The sequence below is a fragment of the Phaenicophaeus curvirostris genome, chromosome 4, assembly GCF_032191515.1.
Source record: "Phaenicophaeus curvirostris isolate KB17595 chromosome 4, BPBGC_Pcur_1.0, whole genome shotgun sequence".
Lineage (NCBI taxonomy): Eukaryota > Metazoa > Chordata > Aves > Cuculiformes > Cuculidae > Phaenicophaeus > Phaenicophaeus curvirostris.
Window position 1 is genome coordinate 55,159,303 of NC_091395.1, and position 20,607 is coordinate 55,179,909.

Genomic DNA, 20,607 nt, shown 5'->3' on the forward strand with positions numbered 1-20,607 from the left:
AGTACCATTTGCAAACTTCTTGAGAGTGTTTTTTGTACCATTACCAGATAGTTCATGAAGATTAATGGTCTCCTGGCTGTTAAGCCAGTTTCCAGTCCACATCACTGTCTACTTATCTAACCTCTACTTGGTCAGCTTGTTGATGATGATGTTATGGGAGACACTGTCAAAGACTTGACTAGAACTGAGTTGACATCCACTGCTGTCCTTCCATCCACTAGTATCCTCACTGTAGAGGACTACCTGTATGGTTAAGCATGATTTCCCCTTCTAAAGGCCATGCTGACTAATCCAAATCACCTTGTTCTCATTCATGTGTTTGGAAATGCTTTCCAGGAAAACTTTCTCCATCAACTTCCCAGAAACTAAGGTAAGGTTGACCAGCCTGTAGCTCCCCACATCTTCTTTCTCTCCCTTCTTGATGATGTAGTAGCTCTGCACTTTTCTTGGGTCACTTGCCCCAGCTTCCATCTCTTCTATGCTTCTGACTTTATGCAGGGCCTCTTTGCTCATCCATCCAGGCCTCATAAATAGAAAGGGGTAATTTGCAGCTTTATAGTACTTAAAATGTGGAAGGCAGCAGTGTGAGAGCTTCTTATTTTATTAGGTGGTATGCAAGTGTCAAATGTGTTCACGTTCATTCTTAACAAATTGCTAATAATGACTACATTTAGTTTCAGAGAGAACACTTGTACAAGCAGATCTTGCAAAATTGAAGAAAATGACACTTCCTGCTTTAGTTTAAAGGGAGATAAAGGGCTAAAAAGATATGCATTAGGATTTGTGTTTTAAGTGTATCCATTTGAAAAGATACTTTTTCATTCCATGGGGGAAAAAAGTTCTCCAAAGAATGTGGTAAATAAATGCTCAATACTTAGATATGATGTATGAAAGATTGCTAGCTAGACTATGGAATCTGCTTACTCAGTGTCCTAGATGTGACATGATATTGAATTTGACTGAATTTTGTTCTCACTTGGATTTACGTGTAAATTAAATGCTTTCTCAGACAATTTCCAGAGTAAGCTATTATATCACAGCTATATATTCTATCTCTCCATTGTTGTTGTTTTTTATTTTAGGTTTTAGTATTTTGACCTGGCAAGGGTGTTTGTGTGCCACAAAGGACTTTGAAATACCAGAGGTCTTTGGTGCATGAGGGCTAACCCAGCCTGAGGTGTAGAAGCACTGCCTGGCTCACTCTGTGGTCTTGGGACCTCAGCTGCTTAGAGCAACTGAGCCTGACAGGTGCTCTCCTTTTCTTTCTAGGCCCATGCTGTTAGATTTCTGGTGGCAGGAACTTGGACATTGTGTCATGTAAGAAGCAGTATTTCCATTTTAAGAATTTCTTGCAAGGCTCCTGGATCCCAGATATACAGTTCTGTCCCAGATTAAGCACTTAAGTTACTTAGAAAATGGGTAGGGAATGGAAACTAGAGATCTTAAGAGTCAGCGTGCTGCATAGGAAGGCTTCTGACATAGCCGGTAGCTGGGATGCTGAAGGAAGAACCTTCTTAAACTATTTCTTTCTAACAGGCCTGAACATGTGTGTCTCAGATACTGATTCAAAGACACAAACCGTCATCTTAAGAAAAGGTGCTTTCTAAAGGAGAACTTGGAACATTTTATTTCATTTTAATATGCAGATAAGGAATGAGGAGGTTAAATACTTCCTTGAGTAAGGTAAGGGCTAAACTGAATGCATTTTTCCTTGTCTGAGTATCTGTAGTTGCAGTGTGGTACAGATTTATTAGGTGCACTAGGGTGTATTATTTCCTTATTCCTGATTGATAGTAAGGCCAGTTGTTCTCTGGATACCCAACCCCTTGATCTGGAAGACAGGGACAGGGAGCAGAATGGAGCCTCCATAATCCAAGAATAAATAGTTAGCAGCCTGCTACATCACTTAGATACACACAAGTCTGTGGGGTCAGATGAAATCCACCTGAGGGTACTGAAGGAACTGGCAGAAGTGCTTGCCAAGCCACTTTCCGTTGTTTATCGGCAGTCTGGGCTAGCCAGGAAGGTCCCGGTTGACTACACACTAGTAGATGTGGTGCCCATCCACAAAAATGCCAGGAGGAGGATCCAGGGAACTACAGACTTGTCAGTCTGACCTCAGTGCTAGGGAAGGTTATGGAGCAGATCATCTTGAGTGCCATGATGCAGCACATACAGGATAGCCGGGTGATCAGTCCAACTCAGCATGAGTTTATGAAAGACAGGTCCTGCCTGACTATCCTGATCTTCTATGACAAGATGACCTGGTTAGTGGATGGTGGAAAGCCTGTGGGTGTTGTCTAGTTGTCTAGTGTTAGTGAAGGCTTTGACACTGTTTTCCACGGAATTCTCCTGGAAGAACTGCTGTTCGTGGTTTGAACGGGCATGCTCTTTTCTGGGTAAAAAACCAAACTGACTGGATGGATGGACTCAAAGAATTGTGGTGAATGGAGTTAAATCCAGTTGGCAGCCAGTCACAAGTGGTGTTCCCTAGGGCTAAGCTGGAGCCAGTTCTGTTTAATACCTGGTATTAGTGATCTAGACAAGAGGATCAAGTGCACCCTCAGTAAGTTTGCAGATGGCACCAGGTTGGGCAGGAGTGTTGATCTGCAGAGGGATCTGGACAGGCTGGATCGATGGGCTGTGACCAGCTGTATGAGGTTCAACAGGGCTAAGTGTTGGGTCCTGCACTAATGCTTCAGGCTCAGGGATACATGGCTGGAAAACTGCTCAGCAGAAAAGGATCAGGGGGCATGGGTTGATAGGCAGCTGAACATGAGCCAGCAGTGTGTCCAGGTGGCCAAGAAGGCCAATAGCATCCTGGCTTGTATCAGAAACAGTGTGGCCAGCAGCACACTGAAAGTGATTGTGCCCTTGTACTTGGCAGTGGTGAGGCTGCACTTCGAATACTGTGTTCAGTTTTGGGCCCCTCACTACAAGAAGGGTGTTGAGGACCTGGAAAGTATGCAAAGAAGGGCAACGAAGCTGGTGAAGGGGTTAGAGAACTAGCCTTACGAGGGGCAGCAGAGGGAACTGGGGTTGTTTAGTCTGACTGAAGGGAGACCTTATCCCTGTCTATAACTACCTGAAAGGACGTTTTAGCAAGGTGGATGTTGGTCTGTTCTCCCAAGTAACAAGAAGTAGGATGAGAGGAAATGGCCTAACGTTGTGCCAGGGAAGGTTTAGACTGAATGTTGGAAAAAGTTCTTTACTGAAAAGGTTGTCGAGCATTGGAACAGGCTGCCCAGGGAAGTGGATGAGTCACCAACCCTGCAGGTATTTAAAAGACATGTAGATATGGTGCTTAGGGACATTGTTTAGTGGTGAGCTTGGCAGTGTTAGGTTTATGGTTAGACTTGATGATTTCAAAGGTCTTTTCCAACCAAAGTGATTCTGTGTGTCCAGCACTTCACAATTCTTCACAGCTCTACAATCACCTGGAATAAGTTAGAGCCTATCTGTTATATTACTCTTGGAAGTGTGAATTCAAATTATTGGACATGGCAGTGGGCTCGTTCAGAGTTTATCTTGGATTAATTGAATTATTAGATGAATTGAGCTTCTCAGCTTTACCAAGATGGCACCAGTCCTAAATAAGAAAAGGAACTAGGTACCAAGAATGTTTTAATAAAAACACTGATTTTTTGGGTAACCATTAAATAAGTAATTGTTTTAAGGATCGGTATTGTGAAATTAAACACACTGTGAAATTAAACACACACACACAAAAATCTTTTTGTTTCTTTTTGCATTGCTCAAGACCTTATGTGGCCAAACACTTTGGATTTCTGTATGAACAGTTTTGTAAACAAAGGAAAAATATATCACAAATATCTACATGGCAGAAAATCTCAATGTGAAAAGTAGATAGAAACATCAGATATTAATGAAAAATTATTGTTGTAGAGTACCACCCTTTTCACTGTCTTCTAGAAATATTTTACTGTTAAGACCTAATCACATATTTTATGCTGTATTATTTGTATTATGTGGGGAAAATGGATTTGCACTTTAAATTATATACATTGTTTTCTGCTTTATTCTTTAATATAGACTTGAGTGGCATAACACGGAAAATAGTATAAAGAATGATTGACTTCTCTGTTTCCCAGATAGGATAATGATCTCAGCTTAAAGCTGTCGTTGATGTTCTTCTCCCTATAAAGAATATAACTAATGCAAAATTCCTAGAACAAACTTGGTCATTGGAGCATTTTAAAATTGTGTATTCCAGATTCCTGCTTGGAAAACATGAATTCTTAATATTCAATTGTCACTGTTTAGCATACCCCCAGTTGCTAAATACAGGCAGTTGTGATCGCAGTCTCCCAAGCCCCCTGTCTCTGGGAAAGGAGAAACCGAAATGAGAAAGAGAATATTTTGTGGGTTGGAAACTAAGACTAAAACGTATTTAATGAAACAAACATTAATGTTACTTTCACTTTTTTTATTAAGAAAATGATAAAATGCACACAAATATATATCAACCTTCCTGCCCCGATGACTATATGTCAGCACTGATGCTGTACTGCTGGCACAGGGAAGGGTCCTGGACTGGACAGCAGCAGATGGAAGCTGGACTAAGGAACTGGATCCAGGAACACAGGGATCTGGTATCAGGGGACAGAAGGACAGCTGAGGTCCTTATCAGGTGCCGGCCACTGAAGAAGAGGGCTTGACCCGTGTAAGCCCTCAGTGTTATACTGAGCATGATGTGTATGGAATGGAATCCTCTGGTCAGTTTTAGGTCATTGGTTCTGTCCACTTCTCTCCGGAGGTGCAACCCTTTTTAGCTTATGACTTTTCATCAACTTGACTATGACCTCAGTCTCCATAGGGATGAATGTAAGCAATGGCCTTTCTGCATGCTAATGTCCTGTTCCTTGATGATAATCATAGATTTTAAGCGTTATCACTTCTAGAGACAGACACTCTCTGAAAAAAATATGCAGTTAACTTTCAGAAAATTAAATTACTTAGGCAAGGCTTACCTGAAAAGTTAGAAAATTGATTTTGCTTTAGCTCAAACCAAAATATCAGTACCTGTTTTCACAACCTGTTATGAGGAAAATAGTAGCTGAGCTGCTGGATTTTATTAATTAATCTCTGTCAATATTATATCTGAAGACATCATGAAATGCTGAGTTTGAGTTATTAATTAGAATGGTTTGGGATCTTATCAAATCATTGGTATCTCTACTCTGTATGGCATTTCCTGGAAAAAGAGCCACCAGAAGTCAAGATAGCAAATGTGAACTCAGAAGACTTTAGTTACTTGGGAGCACTTGCCCCAGAGATAACAGCGTTTTTCTTTTTTTTTGCTTTTTTACAAGCAGTGGACATCGGAACAAAACTTATACCTCTTAATGGTTGATAAATTCAAGTTTGAACTGCTTTTAAGGACAATGACTGCATTCTCTCTGTTATGTCAGCTATTATCACTTGAATGTAACAACCGAGGAATACAGCCCTCAAGAGCCTGACTGTCATTTGTGGCATTTGATCGTGACTATGAACATTTTTTCTTTCTGAATTAAACTGTTGAATGAATTTTTGCCAGTTGTCAGTTTTTCTGTAGTAGATGTGATTGACATAACTAGTATTTCAATTTAAATTTTTTTTTTCCTGAGACTCCATGTGCACATAATGTGTCAAGTGGATGGATATCTAATGCCTGGGACCGCTTCAATGCAGAAGGGAGTAATTATGATCAAAGATGGTGCCCATGCTCTTATTTCAGTGTTTTTATTACCTGAAGTCCACTGGTTAAAGAAGCTTGCTTCTATGTGGTTATAAGGATGTTTTGAGATTTTATATAAAAATGTTTTCTCTAGAAGAATTAAACATTTCCTTAGCAATGCACAGAGGTGTAAGTTCCACTGGGAGGCTACATTAGAGACAGACCCAGACTAACAGCAAGTGCTTCTATAAAAGATTGACCTTTCTCTTTGTTACACTTTACATTTATAACTTGAGTCATCAGTATAAAGTGCACATTACTCGTAATTCCAGAAGACTAGATTATATGGATGCCTATACTATCCATTTTACCAGGTTTGGCCTTATGAACTTCTTTTAAACTGCTATTGTTAAGTCCAGCTTAGCATTTGATGCTTTTCTTCACACTATATGAAGAATAGCCAGACACAACCAATTGCCTTGAGCTGTATTTGCCAGTACCGACCAGAAATAGGATAGGTGTTTTCAGAATAGAAACAGTGGTTATATGGAAATATGTATCTCTAGCCTGATATCTTTCATTATTTCAATGAAAGAAAGGGGTATACTGGAACGTATTCTTTCTCAGCTGCTTTGCTTCCTCTGTCAGTAACCACCATCATTCAGACTGTAAGCAGTTTGCAAGACCATGCATATGGAAGACTTGCATATGCATAGCATTTAGCATGGAGATTGGACTTTAGGCTCATGCAGGAGAGGTAGCTCTCTGGGAACTTTTTTCGATGGGCTTCCAGTTACTGTTAAAACTGATGACATGATGTAGAGCAAGTGATGAGACAGCAGGGGTGATTGGCAACTTAGGCCCCAAGCAGCTACAATTAAAAATTATGTGTAAGAATCTTTTCCGTTAAACATCTGATAGTCTGACATTATTGCATCAAAATGTATGTGTATTTGTGGGAAAATCCATAACGCAGATACTTAATACATTTGAGTATATAAGTTGCTATAGGAGTATTCTCTCCTGTCTGGTGATGCAGAGTGTTCAGAGAGTGACAGCTGAAGATCTGGAAGTTGTCATGCCTGAAATGTCACTGAAGTTCTGTTCCAGGTGTCATTTCATTAGCTGCTTTTTATTTTTGGTCCACCATATACTTATGCCAGCTGTTTCTATTTACTGCTGTAATTACATCACATTCTCTTTCCATACAGTTGTTTGCATGAGCCCGGTGGAAATAAAATGTCAGCTTCATTCTTATTTTCAACCTTTTTCTGTAATACTATCTGAAAAGGAAATTTTGAAACTAAATGAGCTTTTCTGAGTCTGTGCTACTATAATTAAGCAGCTTTCTTCAAAGTAGCTTTGCAATTTTTCTCATCACAAATGTTTCCATTAGTTTTCTATTCTCAGAGGCTAAACTAACTTTAAAGCCACTGTATTTCAGAATGTTAATATTCTTTAAAATTGAGTGCTGCCATTTATTTTTCGGTGGAAATGTAGTTTTATCTTCTATAAACTAGTCAAAATGTATTCAATGCTCACCCATTTCTATGATTTTCTCCGTGTCTTGTTCTTTGTGACAGGTTTTTTCCTTTTCTTAACCTCTTCTTCTTTCATAGTAATATATAAATAAGTAGCATCACTATGAATACTGTTCTCAAAATGAGGACACCAATTGTTATTCTTAATTTGATTATTAATTCTTTATATTGGCTTATTAGTAAATGGGTAAGCCTCCTGAAAGGTTCAGTTTTCTGCCTTATTTTTACTTCCTATTCTCTGATCATCACCATATATTTAGTTTTAGAAAATATTTTTTGGTACTGGGAAGAGTGACGGTTAAAGATGGTTATGACTTTGTTGCAGGGGAATTAGAGCAGGCAAAACACAACACATTTTTAATTGTAGAAAAGTAATTTCTCACCCATGAAAATAGTTTTATTGCCATTGATGAGCAAACATGGCAACAATGGAAAATACTGAATTCCTTTTCATTAATCAGATTTTTCTCCTTGATCATAAAATTTTGGATTTCCTGACATTCTAGTTTCTTCATAAGTTTCATATTGCTAGACTTTCTTAAATTATGTTTATTTGTATTGATTGCATTACACTATTATAGAACCACAGAATGGTTGGGGTTGCGAGGGACTTCTGGGAATCATCTAGTCCAACTCCTTTGCTAAAGCAGGTTCACCTATAGCAGATTTTGAATATTTCCAGAGGGAGATTCCACAGCCTCTCTGGGCAGCCTGTTCCAGTGCTCTGTTACCCTCAAAGCAGAGAAATTTCTTTTTTCATGTCCAGATGAGCTTCCTGTCTTTCAGTTTGTGCACATTGCCACTCGTCCCTCAGTCTTCTATTTTCCTGGCTAAACAACCTCAGGTCTCTCAGCCTTTCCTCATACAAGAGATGCTCCAGTCCCCTAATCATTTTCATGACCCTCCACTGGACTCTTTCTCTTCTCTTTCTTGAACTGAGTAGCCCAGAACTGGACACAATACTCCAGATGGGGCCTCACTAGGATACCACCGGCCTTCTTGGCCGTGGGGGCACATTTCTGGCTCATGGGTGATTTGTCCACAAGGCCTCCCAGGCCGTTCTCTGCAGACCTGTTTTCCAGCAGGTCAAGCCCTAATCTGTACTGGTGCATAGGGTGGTTCCTTGTTAGGTGCAGAGCCCCACACTTGCATTTGTTGAACTTCATCAGGTTCCCCTCTGCCCAGCTCTCCAGCCTGTCCAAGTCTCACTGAATGGCAGCACAGCCTCCTGGTATATCAAGCAGTCCTCCCAGTTTTGTGTCATCAGCAAAATTGCTGAAGATATGCTCTGTCCGTTCATCCAGTTCATTGATGAAGATATTGAACAAGACAGGGCCCAGTACTGACCCCTGGGGAGCACTGCTAGCTACTGGCTTCCGGCTCGGCTTTGCACCACTGATCACAACCCTCTGAGCTTTGCCGTTCATCCAGTTCTTAATCCACCTCACTGTCCACTCATGTAACCCACATTTCCTGACCTTGCCTATGAGAGTGTTCTGAGAGACAGTGTTAGAAGCCTTGCTGAAGTTGAGGTAGACAGCATCCACTGCCCTTCTCTCATCTACCCAGCTAGTCATGCCATCATAGAAGGCTGTCAGAGATTGGTAGTCAAGCATTATTTCCCCCTGGTGAATCCACGTTGACCACTCCTGATAAACTTCTTTTTGTTCATATGCTTGAAGATGACACCCAGGATGAGCTGTTCCATTACCTTTCCAGGGATGGAGGCGAGGCTGATTTGCCTGTAGGTTCCCAGGTCCTCCTTTTTGAAGACTGGAGTGACATTAGCTCTCCTTCAGTCCTCAGGTATTCTCTCTGTCCTCCTATTCTCTATGACCTTTCAATGTGACATAGAACATCTGCCAGCTCTCTCAGCACTTGTGGGTGCATCCCACCAGGACCCATGGATTTGTGGGTATCCAGTTTGCCCAAATGATCTCCACCCTGGTCCTTCTCAGCCAAGGCACAGTCTTCCTTTCTATAGAAATAGGTCTCTTACCAGATCCCTCTAGACTCTGGGATTCTTGAGAGGCACCTTTAGCAGTAAAGACTGAAGTAAAGAAGGCATTCAATAACTCCACCTTCCCTGTATCCTCTGTCACCAGGGCACCCTGGTAACATATTTGCTTTGTCATCTAATTGTTCTACATGTTAGCATTGTACATAAGGTTTAAATATCTCTCTGACAAAGCTAAACAGCTATATTTAACAGAGGTTGTTATCAAGAACATTTGTTTTGAATCCTTTTTAAAATATGTAATAACATAACAAGTTTTCATTGTGATTAATGATCATAAATGTAATCTTCATAGTAGTAGACCTCCTCTCATTTTTAACTAGCTCATTTTAATTTGGGCCTCCTGTCCTGTATTTTTTTTATGGTTTTAAATTCTAATAATCAGTGAGCCTGGCTAACGTCTAAATCAGAATTATGGTTCTGGAGGTTTCAGATACTAAGGTACACTCATGTCTTAGACTTTCAGTAATGTAAATTAATATAATTTTAATATAAATTCAAAATTTTCACTTAATTCATGTTTCAACCTAGTTTTCCAGCTTTTGAACGTATATTTATAGAGTATGCTCATTTTGTTTGATATGATTCTGTTTGATTTAGTAAGGGTTTGGATTTTCCTCTTGGATCTGTGTATAGGTTTGGTTTTTTTTTTTCATTACGCTACTCAAATAAAAGTGAATGTAGTGCAGGTTTTCACATTAGAGTCAACATTGGAACTAGTTTTGCAGATAAGTGGGTGGGAAAGAAAATTTGAGATCTGTCAGTTCTAGCACGTCTACGAGATACTAATTGTACTTTATCTGTTTAAAAGGATATTTCAAGTTTTTTTAAGACAATCTAATTTTTTTAAATTGTTTTGTTTTAGGTTTCCCAGGCTGGCGATTTGCTTATTGAAGTTTACGTGGAAAGGAGGGAGCCAGACTGTAGTATTATAATCAGGGTTAGTGTATAAAAGTGATACAGTGTTTTTACTAAGCACTTTCTCATGAAGTGTACTAAATTTAATGTCATACATGTTTTTATATAATTACATAATCAAAGTATGAATTTATATTTAGCCCTATTCTTTTAATTTTTTTAACTTTCTATATTAGCTGATTTTTTTTAAAGACTGATAATTATGCCTTTTTAAGGAGAATGTTATGATACATTTTTAAAAGGGGTATCTTCCTTTAGTTTTACTGCAGCATACAGTGGTATAAAGTCTCACAGCTCGATGGGTGCAATACACAAGAACATGAATGCTGAACACTGAACAAGCGTGCAATGAATGCTGGTTTTATTCAATAGTACAAGGCCATTTAAATAACCTTCCTCCTGATTTTTCTTTTTGCCAGTGGCTATCTGCTTTCTTTGAATGCTAAGAAACTGAAGTTTGTTTTGCTTACCGTAACAGAGATTTTTCAGCCTTATGTTTGAGAGTGTATTTTAAACATGCTCATCTCCATGGCCCTATTATTTGGATGATCAGTAAAGAATCATTTTGGTAATGATAAAGGACAGATATTATTAAGAAGGAAGTAGAAAGTTTAAGACAATGTTCTGAGGTTTTTTGTTAATATTGTACATCTTTGTTTCTGTTTCTTTTTTTCTGTCCTTCCTATGACTCTCAAACACTTGTATTTGAATATATATGTGGTATACATAGATGCAGACATGCATACATGAACATAAGATGTGGGGTTTTTTAATAGGAATAAAAATGGGAAAATATACTGCCAAGATAAAAGAAATTGTACTTCTTTAATATTTATATTTCTATGACCAAGAAAACATATCAAGGCTTTTTTAGTTATCAGTCAGCTAAAAATTGTGATTATGATTTCATGAAACAAAATAAGGAATGCATGCTGGAGTATGAAAAATAATTTATTTCAACTCAGTTTCCAACTCAGTAAAAAAAAAATTAATAAAAATAATTGTAATATATTATAAACTGACTCAATTTGTATTACAGGTATCACCTTTGATGGAAGCAGAAGAATTAACTAATGATATTTTAGGAATCAAAAATATTATTCCTGATAAAAATGATATCTGGGCTGCTTTTGAAGTACTTGAAAATGGAGAACTAGGTTAGTGATACTTAAATTTATGTGTGTTCATCAAATTTTATTATTTTTATTTTTTAATGCTTAATCAAAACTTAGTTAAAGAGTTACTAAGAAGTTTATAGAAATAAAACAAAAAATTAGCCTCTGTGACATTATTTTACATTTACTTACTGGGGCATCTGCATGATTTCTTTCTACACTTTGCCAGAAATAATGTGATGAATTGCTTTAAAATGTTTATAAAGTGGGGCTTGAAAAAATTTTTCTTTATGTTACTCTGCTTCGCAGTTCATTAGTCATCAGATACAGAAAAGTAGGTCTAACCAATAAGTCTCAAAGAGGAAACATATTTTCTTTAGGATGTCAGCAGTTGATTTTATGAAGAATAATGTTTTTGCAGAAAATGAAATGAGAAAATATATGGAATACTTAGGGGAAAGGATCTATTCATTATTTAGTCAATTATTTTATCTGTGTAGATGAAAAAAAGGCATAAAGTGTGTGTGCAATCCTGTATTTATGGCAAGTGGCATTATGGTGTATCTAACAGAATCTTGAAACATTTGTTTTAAACATGATTCTGCTGCCAACAAGAGTAAATGTCACACAGTCACAATAATAATGAACTGTAAAGAGGTTTTAACATTGGGAATGCTTTATGCATGCTGCAACTAGGAGTTTGTTATTGGAGATGCTTAAAATAACATAAAATAATAGAGGGTTTTTTTTAATTAAAACATAATATTTTGAATCCAATTTGGTTTTTGAAGAATACATGGAGGGCACAAGTACGGTTTTAGTAAAGCCAGCATCTGTTTGCACTTCATAATAAGTTGCTCCCTCTATTATTTTCATGTCACAGAGGTGGAACGCGGACTAGTTTATTTCTGTAGTGAAGATACCTATTTTCAAGTTAAGGAAAAAAGAAAAAAAGAGTATAAAAGAATGGAGAAAGCTAAGGTTACCAAGTGTTGCAAGGTTGTTTGAAGAGTATTGTTGTACTTGATTTTCAGATGTGCTTACAATAATCTCTTCAGATTTACTTATGTTCCTGATATGCTCTGCCTTGATCTTGGCAATATCAATAATGACAACAGAAGTGCATTCTCCCTTTTGACTTAAAGATCCTAGTCCCTCTTTGTATGTTACAGTGTTATGGTGATACTGTGTGGAGTTGTAACACAGGGTTCATTTCCAGCTTCAGAGATGCAGGTATCCACTTGACAATGAATGACAACTACTATCTTTAGAAGAGTCCTAATAACTCCTACAAGTACTCTACAAATCCTTTTTCTTTTGACTGAGTAATGGAAAAATTTGAAGAGGGAGTTCTGTTTTCTTAAACTTGGTATATAACTTTTACAGGCAAATGAAACACTAGATATGGCCAGGAGAACATAAAATGTAATTACGAAAGTTAGACCCCACAGCAGCTTTTTGAGGTATTTGGATGCAACAATTAGTATTTTAGTGTGGGCGAAAAATGTTTGAGCTAATGACTATGGAAGGTAGGCAAAATTAAGCTTAGAGTTAGAGTGTAGCCCATTGAAACAAGAGTTTACAATACAAAGTTGCAAAAAGCAAATTAAATCGAGTCCTTATTCAGCACTTGGCTCCAAGCAATAGAGACTGTTGGTGAAATGTTTGCTTCATGGACCTCTTTCTGGAAGAATCTGAGCATCAGAACAGGTGAAATGAGTTAATGATGTTAAAGAATAAAAGTAATGCATATAGTAAGAGGCACTTACTCAGGAAGACTCCTGTGGTGCTGTGGCTGAATCTAGCACATTTTCAAAAGGCTGAAATACAGTGGAAATAACAGAGAAAAATAGTGCTGTGCAGTCTTTAATCCAAAAGTGACACTGAAGAACTAAGAAACTCTTTGAGTCTTTGCTGCTGCAAGTTGACCTTACTAGCATAATTTAACAAAAACACCTTTGAACATTACACAGTCCTAAGGCATTTACAAATAAGTTGAGAATCTGACATGTCATGACAGAAATAAAGTTTGCATATTTGTTTCAAATTTACATTAATGATCACAGTGTCTTTTTGACAGAAATTAATTTTCTGCTTGTGGCCCTGTGATGGCTGCTACCTGTCCAGTGCATGGTTTTATTCGGGAGGTGTTTAAAAGACGGATAGATGAGGTGCTCAGGGACATAGTTTAGTGGCAGTTAGGAATGGTTGGACTCAATGATCCAAGAGGTCTTTTCCAATCTGATGATTCTATGATTCAGTTTGTTGCACACAATCCTAAAAACTTCTGAGAGTTAATTGGCGTTTTAAGATATGCTGCCCAGAACCCTGAGAAGGCAAGAACATAAGAATCTTATATTTTCTAAAAAGTATTTTATTTCTGATAGTTAATGCTGTTTAAGGTGAAAATGACTGGTTTGGGGTATTTACAAACAGACGTTGATTTAAGTAAAATGTTAAATGGATGTATGTGTTGACTGCTTGCTGTTCAAAATACTGGAATTGCAATATTGAAGATAACTAAATTATTTACATATTGAAAAGTTGAAATAATTGATAATTGTATCTAGCCCAATGGAGAACATTCAATACCATATGCTTTTACAAAATAAGGTGTGCATTTTTTTTTTTTAGTAATTTGTGCTTGATGGATAGTTTTTAAATGAGGTTGTGTTGCCAGTAAAATAGCTAATGCATTTCAGCATGATGATTTATGTACCATGTAATCCATGATGACAGGTGGTCTTAAAAGTAACTATAAATAAAACAGTAGGTGTTTACTCTGGGAGTGCTGATGTTCTAGGAAGATGTGGTGATTTGCCAGTTTCCTGCCTTTGATTTGTAAAACTATTCGCTTTAAAATGGGTTTTTCTCTCTTGTGCAATGGAAACAAGTTATTTTAACTTTATCTCGTTGGAGTCCACAATTTCCCAAAAGTTGAAAAGAAATTTTAAAAGTTTCACCATTTAAAGCAAAATGACCACATGAAATACTTTTATGAAGTAGGGATTCAGCTGCTGTCTACATAATGATTTTTTTGTTAGGCTGCTTTGTTGTCATGTCCCACTAATATAATCTTTATATAATTGGTATAACAGGCCTATAGATAAGGTAGCTTTTTTGCATTCCAAAGCAGTGGTAGCTTTTTCTGTCACTTAACTATGTTACTTGTGGCTGTCACTTTCTGAAGCTCTGGTGATCAGGTGTTCAGGAAAATATGTTCTGCTAGAGTGTAGTGCTGGACAGTCCCAAAGCAGCTGTTGACATTTCATATTCTTCTACCCTAGCAGAAATGAAAAATGAGATTATGGAGGCATACTTTTCCCTTCATCACTCAAGAGACATAGGGCTAGACTGCTTGACCTAACATGAAAGCGTCACACTGGTTTGACTTCCCAGCAGCTGTACCCAGCTCTTCTCAAGGCCTGACCCACATAAGTTGGTATGCAAATCAGAGTTCAGAACTTTTGGAAATATCTCTCTTCGGAGATAAAATTACACTTGGATCCATTGCTCTGAGCTGTAGCCCACAAAACTGTCATTAAAGTTTTTGTGCTTTCATGAATTATAGTAGGTCCTTTCTGCTGAGCAGGTGAAAACCCTCAGGTGTGTGTTGAGGGAGTAGGAAAGGATTAATAGAGAGGGGAACTGTACAGTTTCCCTCCATCCACATCGTTGTTGCCTTGTAGGATATTTCAGGCTGTGTTACAGTACAAGTCATACTCAGATTTCTGCTGGATCTGGTAATATAGATTTAGGGACTATTTACAAGATCTTCTCTACTTTCATTTGGTATATGGACTGTGATTTGTATGGAGCACTGACTAAACTTCCATATCACTGCAGTTTTTCAGTCCTGTGAAGTGGTTTCAGAGTTTCTCCTTTAGGGTGAATGATACTTATAAATAAATGTATGTTAGAGCAACTGAAGTGTTGGAAGTGCACATGTGCAGTCTAATTGTGCCTTCATCTATCGGTATGTTAATCTCACTGTGTTCTTTGCCTGAGGTTGGAATATAAAAGTGCAAGTGTAGAAATTACCTGACTGCAGTAACAGGGAGAAGACTAGTAAGACCACATACTTGTCCCTCCTAGTAAAAGGAATGTAGTGAAACCAAGAATCTGTCTTCGTGTGCTTTGATAATTAACAGATAATACAATCTATTGCAGTTTGGGTTGTTTGGTTTTTTTTCGCTGTAGCTGCTCCAAATTCTTTGAGTTTTGATTCCAGAGTATTGGCAGCTATGATGATTCATTTTTGTATTGAGCCTGACCGATGAGGCCCAGTGTAGGTGCAGGTCTCAGTTCTGTTTGGTTGTATTTAGGTGTGTCCTGTGATAGTTCATAACTTTTGCATTTAGTTTGAAAGCAATGTTTTAGTGTCCTTTCAGGTTTAGTTACGAATATTTTCTTATGTAATATTCGACTACATTTAGAAATGCCTAATTGTCTTATTTAGAAAGTGGTGTTTTTGTTCTGTAGCTCAATGTGAATGAGACAGTTTTGTGTAAAGGCATGTATAACTTCTAAGGGCTCTGATCTTGTTGGGTTTTTTACTTTGATGTTTTGTTTGGTTGTTGTTTTATTTATCCCTCCCTCTGGCATTTTTCAGAACGCCCTCTGCATTATACAGAGAATGTGCTTGAACAAGTTCTCCACTGGAGTTCCTTACCAGAGCCCGGCACTGCATATTTGATAATAAAGAGATTTCTAACAGCAGATATGATAAAACTCTACAGTGGTATGTATCTTTTAAAAAACTTAGTTATTTCATGTGAGGACATGAGGGTGGCAGTATTTATAGCTGTTCCATTGGAGTAAAGTGTTCGAGAACATTTGAATCACCACTACTTTATAGAAGTTACTCATTGACTGAGGGTTGTGCTGACTTCCTGTTAAAACACAGAAATTATGGCTGTTCTTGTTTCTGCAAACTGTAGGGTCTCCCATTTGAGCATGAAGGTATAAAGAAACTCTGTATGCAGTTCACAGTTTGTGAACTTCTGCAAAGCTTGAGACTGTGCTTTTATCCATAGTGCAGTTCTGCACTGTCCATCCACAAATATACTACACTATTCTTTCTCTCTTAGACTACAAACACATACATCTTGTATATATGATTACATAATTTGTCTATAGTTATATACTACTAATAATGTCTGTTATTTAATCTGATGCTTCCAGACTACAAAGGTAAGTTGAATGACATACTCAAGTGACCAAATTACTTGGAGAGTATATGGCATTTAAAAAGGATGAGACATTTAGATCTTTCACACTTGAAAGGAAATGTAGCTCAAATACATAGTAGAAAAATAGGATTTACAAGCTGCTCCACTCCTATTTTGTTTTTTTTAATGCAATACCTGGATTTACGTCTGTGATGTAATAATATGTAATATTTGCTTTGAGGGAAGCAGGAATTTAGGAGTTGAGCGTGTCCAAAAATTACTATCCTGTTTTCAAGCAGCTGAAATCCTGTATGCTGTCACTGTAAAACATGTAGTGGTAACACATGATGCTGGGTTTAATGCCCATCTGATTTTATCTAGTGACTTACATATGTAATCTTTTCTTTTTCTCTCTTCTCCGTACACAAAGGCATTGATCTCTCCATTTATGGTGTTGTGCTTACTATTCTGCAAGTAATAGCATTCTCTCATTTTCCTTCATTCTTGCAAAAGCGTATTCCACAAATGTGAACCAGCCTTAACAAGTATGCCATTCATGACTTCAGTTTCACTGTCTTTTAAATGTGTCATAGCAGATAGTGAGTAGAGAGAAATGGTCTATTTCATTAAAAGCCCCATCTGTGAACTCACGTCACCTCTCTCAGTATGCGTTGAGGTATAATCAGAAAAGGGAGTGCGTTATAAGGACTGTGTTGACCACTGGTCTGAGAAACACATAAAGGTAAGGCTATTGTCAATATACAAAATGTAGTACGGTGCAAAGGGGAAATATGCCATTTCCAGAATCACATGATTACTACGTTGGAAAAGCCCCACAGGATCATCGAGTCAAACCATTCCTATCAGGCACTAAATCATGCCCCTCAACACCTCATCTTTTAAGTCTTTTAAGTATCTCCAGGGATGGTGACTCAACCACCTCCCTGGGCAGCCTGTTCCAGTGCTCAGTGACTCTTTCTGTGAAATTTTTTTTTTCTGATATCCAGCCTGAACCTTCCCTGCTGGAGCTTGAGGCCATTCCCTCTTGTCCTTTCCCCTGTCACTTGGGAGACAGCCTTCTCTTCTCTAGGCTAAACAACCCCAGCTCCTTCAGCCGCTCCATGTAAGACTTGTTCTCCAGCCTCTTCACCAGCTTCGTTGCTCTTCTCTGGACTCGCTCCAGAGCCTCAACATCCTTCTTGTAGTGAGGGGCCCAGAACTGAACACAATATTCAGGTTGCTCTCAACTCTAAGGCATTAGAGAGTAATAACAGGAATAAGCATTTTCTGAAATCTCATTTAATAAGATATATTGGTTTTCTTAGTGGTTTGAAGGGAAAAATCTGTGCCATATTGCAGACTTACAGAGTTGATCTCTGCAGACTGTACACGATAGAGTAATCTTTTGTATTACAAAATCTGTTACAGATAGTGGATCTGCCACTTTAAGGAACTTACAGATGGTGAACTTATATTTCTAAAATGTTACTTTTTCTAGCTGGATCTTGTTGTAATAAAGTAGTGCTTAAAATAAACATAGTTCTGTTATAATTTCATCTTGTTAGCATTTTTTAGTCTCCTTTTAGGTTGTAAATTTATATCATGGGATGGGTTGGGTTGGAAGGGACCTTAAAGATCATCTAGTTCCACATCCCCTGCCAAACATCTTCAGCTACCTCAGGTTGCTCAAAGCCTCTTCCAGCCTGGCCTTGAACACTTCCAGGTATGGGACATCCACAACTTCTCTGGTCAACTCGTTCCAGTGCCTCACCACCCTCACAGGAAAAGATTTCTTCCTAATATCTGATCTAAATCTACCCTGTTTCAGCTTTAAAACATTACTCCTCCTCATATCGCTGCAAGCTCTGATAAAGAGCTTCTCCCAGTCTTTTTTGTAGGCCCCCTCTAAGTACTGGAAGGCTGCTGCTGGGTCTCCCTGAATCGTTCTGTTCTCTAGGCTAAACGAGCTCAATACTCTCAGCCTGTCCTCATATGAGAGGTGCTCCAGCCCTCTGACCTCTTTGTGGCCCTCATCTGGTTTTGCTCCAACAGATCCATGTCCTTCCTGTGTAATTTACTCTGCAGCATTAGAAATACTGGGGAGCAAGTTCACTAGGTTCAGCAAAACTGTATTTATTAAGTGTAGGTAAAGAAGCAGAGAAAGTCTTCACCATTCATCCATGTTTTGTATTTGAAAGCATCTGTGTGTTTATTGCTTCTGTTTCTAGTCTTGCATCTGTACACATTGATAAAACAAGTAAGCAGCTATTTCATGACAAAAATACACGGTATTTTTAGATGAATTTTGTGCTTCCAATATGAAGTAGTGTCAAAGTAAGAAAAGATGCAGGATGAGATGACTGGGTAAGGCATGCTTCCAGTTGTCATTACGCTTGGACTCTCCATCACAAAGTGCACAAGAAATAATTACTGGCTTGAAGGAAGAAGAGGAGACCTTAATCATTTCAGTCTTTTATGCTCTTTATGTGGATAATTCCTCCTCACTGAGCAGTGAACGTGGCTCTGGCACTTGAATGAGGCCAGATGTCTGACTGCTACTTTTCAAAGTATGTGGGGTTTTTTAACAGTGGATTCAGCCTATGCAAATGGACAACTGGGTGGGTGGATATCATCCTCCTTTGCAGTAAAATTAATAGGACTGTGGTCATACTGTGTTTATAACTGAATTTCATTATTTTTCCCTTGATTCTCTGATTTATGTTAGAATCTTACAGACTGGAGTATGATATTCCTGACGTTTCTTTTTACTAATCTTATCTTTGTCATCAACACTATTCTTCTTTTTCTTCCAGATTTTAATGATGTTTGAAATAATATTGGTTCAATAATGAGCCTAAAGAACAACCCTATCAGCCTCATTTAATCTTGATCACTTATCATTGTCTTTCCTGTCAGTGCAACTTTCCCCATGTTTTGTATACATTCTCCTTCTTCGTAATTATACTAATTTTCTTTTTTTTTCATTTTAAACTAATTTCTCATGTTGTGCAATATCAAACATTGTATTAAGAAGCATTAGTTTATTTATATTGATATGTTTCAGTAAATTTGTGGCGAGTTTTCCACTTCCCTCCAGATCTTTAGTTATCCTCTCTTGACAATTTGTTTCATAACTTCTCATGCTTGTTGCAGGAGCGCTCTTTCAAGTGCTGCTCAGAAGGACAGAGTGTGTATTATATTTTAGTATGAGATGCCCAGTACTGTGTAGTTCTGTTTCAAGACACTTTTTCTTCTCCTTACCTGAAAATTTCCCACATTAAAGTTATATTTCTTAGAAAAATATGAGAGAATAGGTTCACTATAAAGTGGATGTGTATAGGTCCTTGATATTTTACCAGTAAAGAGTTGTATAATTCAAGTGGGAAGTATTGATTTCTGAGAATAGGGACTATTATTCAGAGATATTTGTTGAAATACAAACTTCTAATCCTCAGGTGGATCAGTGGTGAATGGATTGAGTGTATCTAGTAGTTGCAAAGTTCTGGAAAGTTTTGGGTGTTTTGTGAAGTTTAAGTCTGAAAAATCATTCTGATTAGGACAAATCCCAGTTATTTTAGGTTTACTTTATGAAGAATTGTCTTCTAAAGAATATAGAATGTCATCAGTTCAGGGGATTATTATTTTTCCTCCTTCAGGGTTCTCTAAGATCTTTGTAAGTATTAAGTGTTTGGTAGGTTTGCTGTGGTAGGAATGCTGAGAGGTTTAGAATGGGATTTTGTCACGTTGAGAGCTATGTGCAGAAATTTAACATTATCCAGTCTGGTGCAGACGTGGAAATATCCTGCTACTTTCATTTGGAATGGTTAAATTAAAAAAAAAAAAAAAAAAAAAAAGCCTGTGATTGGGTGGATAAGGACTCAAACTCTATTCTGAACATGAAATAAATATTCTCATTAGAAAAAAAGGATTATCTAGTGCTTTTCTAAACTGTACATGTATATTTGGACTTATAGCTTAGGCAACTCAAGTAACTTATGATTTTAATTGTTGAAATGTATTGAATCTGGCTTTAGATTCTATCTTAAACTCTAATGAGAATCCTGGGAAATTTTCTTTTGAGATTTTTGTTTCACAGCAACCATGCTGATTAGAATGTAGTTGGTTTTATTTGATAGAATCAAAGAAGTTTATTATCTTTTTAATT

At 37.7% G+C, this 20,607-nt stretch overlaps 1 protein-coding gene across 1 annotated transcript in view; it reads left to right on the forward strand.

The window, feature by feature from the left end:
* Positions 1-20,607, forward strand: part of ARAP2 (ArfGAP with RhoGAP domain, ankyrin repeat and PH domain 2) — a 138,059-nt gene that overhangs the window by 96,180 nt on the left and 21,272 nt on the right. The window contains exons 25-27 of the mRNA XM_069856192.1: positions 10,104-10,178; positions 11,196-11,313; positions 15,884-16,012. Coding sequence (XP_069712293.1) covers positions 10,104-10,178; positions 11,196-11,313; positions 15,884-16,012 — 322 coding nt within the window. The remainder of the gene's footprint in view (positions 1-10,103; positions 10,179-11,195; positions 11,314-15,883; positions 16,013-20,607) is intronic.